Here is an 8704-nt window from a genome sequence, read left to right as displayed (position 1 = left end):
TGCTTTTCTCGGTCGACATTGACTCCCTGTATACAAACATAGAGACCCCATTGGGGCTCAAAGCGGTGCGGGAGCTATTTAACGACCATCCAGACCCTTCTAGACCAGATGAGGCTCTTCTCCATCTCTTAGAGTTAGGGTTGACTAGAAACGACTTTGTCTTTGATTCCAGATGTTTCCTTCAGGTACATGGGACAGCTATGGGGAAGAAGTTCGCCCCTGCGTATGCCAATATTTATATGGCTGATTGGGAGCGTACTGTCTTCCCCAAATGCCCGAAACTCCCAGCACTGTATGTCCGTTATTTGGACGATATTTTTGGCATCTGGAGCCACACAAGGGAGGACTTCCAGGCTTTTATCAATGTGCTAAACACGCATCATCAGGCAATCACTGTAAAATTCAATATTCAACCTGAGAAAATCGAGTTTTTGGATACAGAGGTGTTTATTAAGAGAGGAGAGGGGAGTTATAGTCTGGGCACAAGAGTATATTTTAAACCCACAGATACTCATGCGCTGTTGCACAAGTCTAGCTATCACCCCAAACATACTTTTAGGGGAATAGTGAAATCACAGCTTATCAGATTCAAGCGAATTTGCACAGCAGAGGGTTATTGTTAGCCTCGTAGCATAATTGCCTAGGTCATGCTTCACTTGTGGTCAGCCGAGCCATCTTTGTATGTAGTGTCAAAAATGCCTGTCAAAGAGATGACTTGAGCAGATAGTGATTTTGGAATGTAACAATTATTCTGATAGGCTGACGGCATTGGCAATAACGCACAGTGAATCAGCAGTGTTAGGAGAGTAGAGTTAGGCAGATCTCAATTTGGCCAAAATATGACAGGCAATTATGCTATGAGCAGGCCCGGGGTGGCTAATCGGGAGGATCTGGAGTTTTCCCGGTTGGCCGGTCTGGTTTTGGGCCGGTTTTCAGTCATGGTAGTACTTGCAAGCCGATACCGTTCTGGGCGGCTGGGCCGGTACCCTTCTGGGCCGATACCAGCTGAGGAAACTCAGGCTGCCGAGGTCCATGATGGTCCAGTTCTACACAGCCATCATAGAGTCCATCCTCACCCACTCCATCATCACCTGGTTCCCTGCTGCAACGACCAAGGACAAGGCCAAGTTGCAGCGGGTGCTACGTTCAGCAGAGAGGGTGATCGGCTGTCCCTTGCCCTCCCTCAACTCCCTGCATGACACCAGGGCTCTGAGGTGGGCAAGGAAGATCATGGCAGACCCCTTCCACCCCGGCCACAGCCTCCTCACCCTGCTTCCCTCTGGAAGAAGGTTGCGGCTGCCTAAGGCACTGAAGGCCCGCCACAGGCTCAGCTTCTACCGCTCAGCCGCCAGGCTGTTAAATGACTCTGGCTCCCCCCCCCCCCCCCCCCGCCCCCAAGTCTGCCCAGGACTGAACTGGACTCACTGTAAAAAACTCTGCACTGCACTTTACTTTATACCGCACTATCCAATGCACTGTTGTCTGTCCTGTGTTGTTGTTGTGTTGTCCTGTTTTTTGATATGTGAAAAAAGTATAAACGCACTTGCTGTGGTGACGAAGCAAATTCCTATATGTGTAATGCATAGTGGCAATAAACGTTATCTCAATCAATCTCAATCTCAATCTCAATACCATATAAATAGGGTGACCAGATGTCCCCCTTTGCGCGGCCACGGGGCCAGTGTCCATCTAAGCGCCGCAACAAAGCGCCGCAACCAAGCGCTGACATGTTCAGTTGCAGCAGAACGTCCAGATTCTATGGAACGTCTTCAGCCTATCAGGAAACAGCATTCATGTTCCCATGGCAACGGCCCCACGTGGATATAGGGAGCTGGCTGCTTGTGCGAACCACCCGCTGACTCAAAGGGCTCGTAAAGTGAAACTTATTGTGTCAACAATATCTAGTATCAAGTACCCACTCGATATAACAAACAACAGTTTAACGATCACTAAATACTTATAATTTGTGGATTGGATTCACTGTTCTTGTTTGCCGTAGGCTACTGGTAAGTGACCACTTTACTTGTAAACATACTTTTGTTTTAGGATGTGTTCAAAATCAAGGACTGTGTGTTCATCTATGTATGTGTTTTTAGCATGTTCATGTTCCCTCAGCATGTTGTGTGATGTTATAAAAACGTAGTTAGACGTTCGTTGCGATGTACCACTGTTAGCCGCTAGCTGTTAACAGCGTTTGTTGCTGCAGCAGAGTGATTTTTCTCCCAGTCTCTGTCTGAGGTGCACCAACATTCAAATACTTGTGTCGTCCTAAAAAAAAAATCAAATTTCAAAAGCATTTGAAAGCTTACAATCTGTAGTTTCAGGCTATGTAAAACACTGAAAAATGACTTGGGCAATTGGGCAATTGGTTTATCCTTAACCAGCTGTTATCACTGTCATTGTCTGAATGAGTGCAGAGTTGTGTTTTATGTTTTCGTCTAGTGTGTGCGCGCGTTAGCCTTGACAGCTATGTCAATGCATTTGTGTTGCAAATGGGAGGCAAGTTAGCTAACTAGATAGCCTACATACTCAATCATCTACAGGCCTAACACTGTCAGGCTACTTTTCTTTATTAATATACTAGCCTAAATTGATACTGCACTTTGACTTCACTTTCTGCTCCATACAGATACTTTATTGTGAGGTTCACATTCAAATAAAATATATTTGTTATATATTTGTTAAGTTTTTATCTGCATAGTCTATTATTGGATGCTACTGAATAAACCAAACAGAATAGGAAACAGAATGGAAATGCATATATATTGAAAAAATTGGATAGACATAGCTCTCAACTCGGCCAGGGGAAGCGGATGCTACTAGGGGCACCTAAAGTTCGGTCCGGGCCTGTTGAGAGGGTGTCCCACATTGTCCCACACAAACATACTCCTTGTCCCACATTTGGTTTGTGGTGTCCAGCAAGGGATTGCTGCTATCACAGTAGAAGGCACAGGTGAGCTGTTGTACCAGTGTGGGAACAATGAAGCAAACCCATGACATAGCATCCTGTAAATGTAGAGAAGACTGTAGAGAACAGTGAGTCCGCTATTACAGACTAAAATACCAAGGTTGTAATTACATGATTTTAATATAGGCTACTGTAATCGGTTGTGAACTAAAGTGGGCCGGTCTGAGGCATGAAACTCCAGAGCTGAAAATGAGTCCCACTCCGACCCTGGGACCATCTATATGAGGGTTTGTTTTTGTTCTATAATTAGCTTTGTACATCTACAGTCTGCGGTAAAGTGTCTAGCTGTCTTACTACGGCAATGTCAATGTGTCAACACTGTGGGACCCCATCAGTGCACATGGTCAAGTTTAGACCATTGGAAGGGCAGCCAATAGGGCACATCCTCTAATTTCGCCACTCAAAAGGGCACTTAAGCGAGACGTTTTTCAACCGTGGGGGCACCAGGAGGGGCGGTCGCTCCCCCTGCCCCCCCCCTGAGTCCGCCAGTGATCTGTGTCATCAGGTCTGAAAATCATCTTCACTCTTCCTCTTCCACAGGTCCGTGTCCAGGCGTGTGTGGTCGGCTCCCCAACGGCCGTTCAGAGTGGTCACCCAAGACAGGGAGACCAGGAAGGGCGTCACAGCCGGCACTCTGGAGCAGCTGAGAGACAGGGTGAGAGAGAGGAAGAGAGAGAGAGAGAGAGAGAGAGAGATGAGAGAGAGAGAGAGAGAGAGAGAGAGAGAGAGAGAGAGAGAGAGAGAGAGAGAGAGGAGAGAGAGAGAGAGAGAGAGAGAGAGAGAGAGAGAGAGAGAGAGAGAGAGAAGAGAGAGAGAGAGAGAGAGAGAGAGAGAGAGAGAGAGGAGAGAGAGAGAGAGAGAGAGAGAGAGAGAGAGAGAGATGAGAGAGAGAGAGAGAGAGAGATGAGAGAGAGAGAGGAGAGAGATGAGAGAGGAGACTTGATGCAAAACACAATGATTATGAAAATATGCAACACAAATTAAGAGTTATTGAGGAGAAAAAAAACCAAACACATAATACAGATTTGACTTCATACTCACTTAGTTGGACTGTTTCCTGAAAATATCCCTTGGCTTTCTGTCTGTCCAGGTGTGCGAGGCTCTGCTGCTGTCCCTGTCCACCATGTGTCTGTCCCTGGTGTGTGAGGAGGACGGGACTGAGGTGGACTCGGAGGACTTCTTCATGTCCCTGCCTGACAACACTGTCCTCATGGCCCTGGAGCCTTGCCAGACATGGAGACCCCCTGCTGTAGGTTGTCTGTGGCCCGATACTGTATCAATATTAGAGTATTTTGCTAATGTAGTCTCATCCCTAATCTGTGCATCTCAGTGTGCATGTACATTAGCCTGTCGTGACGTTAGAATTATAAGGTTCTATCTCCATTTTTGTCAAAATTGAGTTTTGTACATAATCTGATCCATTAGGTGTTTATTAATGCATGTGTGGTGTTATTTTTTTAAATGTTGACATTTTTGAGTTAGTAATTCATGAAATACAAAGGTTCCATCTCACAAAACATAATGGATTGTAAAAACGTTGACGCTCAATATCTCTTGAACTGCCCTAAACGGAGATAGAACCTTATAATTCTAAGCTCACGCTGTGTTAACGAGTTTTACGATTAATGTTTTGTATTTTATTGTGTTGTATATTTCATATATATTTAATGTAGCTTTGTAATCATACTAATAGTGTAGACAGGGAGCAAAAGACACCTTGGTCTCAGTTTTCCCTGGATAAATAAAGAAAAAAAAGAAAGAAAGAAGTGTGTGTGTGATCCATAAGGATCTCGACATGGAATTATCTGCCTTACCGTCTAAACTAAAGCCTTGTTTCTCTCAACCAAACCCTCAGGGAAAGGCTTACTCCAAAACCCAAGATCAGATCAAGCCCCGGACAGGAAAAGACATCGCACGTGTGACCTTTGACCTGTACAGACTGAACCCCAAGGACCTCTTTGGTTCTCTGAGCGTGAAGGCCACCTTCAGGGGCTGGTATTCAGTCAGTGCAGACTTCAAATGCCTTGGGCCCAAGAAAACCGTCAGGTGAGCAGAGGATATGGTGTGACTTTGTAAGTGGGGGGGGGTATTGAACTTTTTTTTTTTACTAATTACTGCCTGTATATTCAACTGATTCACTCACGTTCTTCCTCTCTCAGAGAAGCCCTCCGTGTTGCCTCCACCCTCCTCCAAGCAGCTGGTCATATTATTATGATCAGCGCTGCTTCTGTGATTCGCCGGATCATCGAGGGGGTGGAGTCCTGGCAGCCCCAGCCGGCAGGCTCTATGGAGTACTGGAATTAGGGCAGTGTCTAACCCTAACCCTCTGTGATTGGCTAATCACTCATCAGGTCTAATGAGAATAGAAGATAAGATGTGGAGCTGATCACAACATGTACTTGTGCCAATCGTGGCAACCTTCTGTTCGAGTAATATTTTGAATACTAAGAGTATAATATGTACAATGAGTATGATAAGCTTAACACATTATGCTGCTGGTGTATAATGTAAAATGTAGAAAAGTTGGTTGTACAAATTAGAATACAAATATGTTTGATGTATATAATCCTCTTTTTCTATCAATTGTACCATGTTAAACACAGTGATGATATAATGTGTGATGGACAAAGATGGCATTTTTAAATTACATTCATCTCCTACTCTCTTATATACATGATTTCATCTGTGTAGTTCATCTGTTGACAATGATGCAGCTCACAAAATATAAATGAGGAGAAATAGTTGCAGAACAAGGAAAAAACAGTTTATTCATTAAGAAAAGAGAAAGAACATGTGAGTCTGGAGGCAATAGAGTGAATGAAGATTAAAACAATGAAGATAGATAGATAGATAGATTGACACCACTCCTCAACAAACAGGTATGGTATAAAGAACAGCAACAAAAGGTGCATTAAAAAGTTGAGGACCACTCACATGGAGTTGTGAGACACAATACAATTCATAGCAATATAAATAAAAAACGTACATTCAAGTACTATTACACTTGAACTATTACACCAAAAATACCATTGGCATTACAATAAAATACAATATATAAAGCAATTAAATATGTATTAAAAAAAGGAGGGGGCAGTTTATTTTGCGGTGCTCATGAAGGCTACTCTTCTTTGTAAGATGAGGTGGCAGGCCTTGGCACATTCATTAATGAATTAACAGTGAATTAAGATTTTTGTTGTGACTTCCTCTGTTGCCTCTTTTTGGCCTCAGCTATAATCTTACAGCGATCCTCCTCCCTTATCCAGCTATCGAGGCCGTGCTTGACGTGGTAGCGCGTGTCGCCGAACCACCGGATTATGTCACGGCGGGTGAGACCCGTCTGCGCCTGCAAAAGTGTGCAGTCCTCCTTGGTGGGCCACTGGCAGGTGAGGAAGGACTGCCTCAGGATGGCCTGCTGAGCTGTACTCTTCCTCGGCCGGGGGCCTGGCTTGGACGGACTTGTGCTCTGGGGCTTTTTCTTCTTCTGGGGCCCTGGTTTGGAGGTGGAGACAGGAGGAGGAGGTGGAGGAGGAGGAGGAGGAGGAGGAGGAGGAGGAGGAGGAGGAGGAGGTGGAGGAGGAGGAGGAGGAGGTGGAGGTGGAGGAGGAGGAGGAGGAGGAGGTGGTGGAGGAGGTGGAGGAGGAGGAGGAGGAGGTGGAGGAGGAGGAGGAGGTGGAGGAGGAGGAGGTGGAGGAGGAGGTGGAGGAGGAGGTGGAGGAGGTGGAGGAGGAGGTGGAGGAGGTGGAGGAGGAGGAGGAGGAGGTGGAGGAGGAGGAGGAGGTGGAGGAGGAGGAGGTGGAGGAGGAGGTGGAGGAGGAGGAGGAGGCAGTTTGACAGTTTGTGCTTGTTGTTGTTGTTGACATCCTCCCTCCTGAGGACAACTCGCCCCTCCAGCATCTTTTCCTTCGCCACCTCCTCCCTTTCTGCCTCCTTTCCCTTCCCCCCCTCCGCCGATTGCGTCGGGGGGTGGAATGGAGTGCAGCAGTTTGCTGCGCACCTCGCATATCTCCTCGCCGTCCCAGCTGATGCCGAAGCGGAGCCTCCGGACCATGAACCACACTCGGACCTGGTCGGGGTGCAGGGAGCAGCTCTGGGCGAGCACGGCCGTCTCCGTCAGGGTCAGGTAGGGGAACACGTTGAAGGCCTCCACCAGTTTCTCTGTGCCCTCCAGCTCCTGGGTCTGCTCTGAGTGCGCCCACAACAGATGACCGTTCGAGACGAGAGGCAGACACACCATGTGGTTTTCGTTGAGGCTGAATGCGGCGGTGGGGGCGGAGGCGGAACTACACCCCCCGGATACTTCAGATGTTACCCCCTTGTGACCCTCAGCAGGCTCTGGAGGAGAGGAGAGAGTTTTATCAGGGGTGGAGGCCAGGCGTGGTCTTTGAGCAGCGGGAGGTCTGGGTGTAAAGACTAGGCCTGCTGTCTCAGTCTTGTCCGAGGGATGGACGACCCCTGGTGGATGGTGGTCCATCTTCCTGTGCCTGGTCATTACAGAACTCCTATGAGGGTGTAAAAGAGAACAAATAAATTATCTCTCATCAACACACAAATTGGAACTGTGTTTGGTATAATGCTGAGCACCCCCCCCCACCATCCTATAGTCATAATGCAGATACATTTATTAACAAAATGTGTTAATCTGTTGCTGCAAGGGTTTGCGATGGCAATCAGGCTCCACAGCTGAACTAAAAACAACAACAACAACAACAACAACAACAAAAACATGCTAAATGGAACTAGACTATCTAGCCACTGTAGCTACCTAGCTAGTTATGATGATATATATTACTACCTAGCTAGTTATGATGATATATATGACTACCTAGCTAGTTATGATGATATATATTACTACCTAGCTAGTTATGCTGATATATATTACCTAGCTAGTTATGATGATATATTACTACCTAGCTAGTTATGATGATATATATGACTACCTAGCTAGTTATGATGATATATATTACTACCTAGCTAGTTATGCTGATATATATTACTACCTAGCTAGTTATGATGATATATATTACTACCTAGCTAGTTATGATGATATATATTACTACCTAGCTAGTTATGATGATATATATTACTACCTAGCTAGTTATGATGATATATATGACTACCTAGCTAGTTATGATGATATATATTACTACCTAGCTAGTTATGCTGATATATATTACCTAGCTAGTTATGATGATATATATTACTACCTAGCTAGTTATGATGATATATATGACTACCTAGCTAGTTATGATGATATATATTACTACCTAGCTAGTTATGCTGATATATATTACCTAGCTAGTTATGATGATATATATTACTACCTAGCTAGTTATGATGATATATATGACTGCCTAGCTAGTTATGATGATATATATTACCTAGCTAGTTATGATGATATATATTACTACCTAGCTAGTTATGCTGATATATATTACCTAGCTAGTTATGATGATATATATGACTACCTAGCTAGTTATGATGATATATAAGACTACCTAGCTAGTTATGATGATATATATGACTACCTAGCTAGTTATGATGATATATATTACTACCTAGCTAGTTATGATGATATATATTACTACCTAGCTAGTTATGATGATATAATCACCAAGAAGGTAAACGTTTTGAGAACCAGATGTATATAAATATTAAGTGTTAGTTGATACAGTTTTGTAGGGGTGTTGTTAACCACTGAGGGGTGTATTCTGTCGAACTTTGCATGTCCGCTAGCAT

The 8704-nt window shown here is 44.9% G+C and overlaps 1 protein-coding gene across 1 annotated transcript; it reads left to right on the top strand.

Moving 5' to 3' along the window:
* Positions 1–200: 200 nt before the first annotated feature.
* Positions 201–5272, top strand: LOC308171987 (lipid transferase CIDEB-like; the record flags this gene model as incomplete). The annotated part of the gene is made up of 5 exons (XM_080546897.1): positions 201–223; positions 3509–3623; positions 4059–4217; positions 4824–5014; positions 5128–5272. 5 exons carry the CDS (start codon positions 201–203, stop codon positions 5270–5272), a joined length of 633 nt encoding a protein of 210 aa, XP_080403023.1.
* Positions 5273–8704: the final 3432 nt, after the last annotated feature.

This window comes from Nansenia antarctica (genome assembly GCF_963989245.1).
Source record: "Nansenia antarctica genome assembly, chromosome: 16".
In the NCBI taxonomy this organism is placed as follows: Eukaryota; Metazoa; Chordata; class Actinopteri; order Argentiniformes; family Microstomatidae; genus Nansenia; species Nansenia antarctica.
This window is presented reverse-complemented; position numbering and strand designations above follow the sequence as displayed.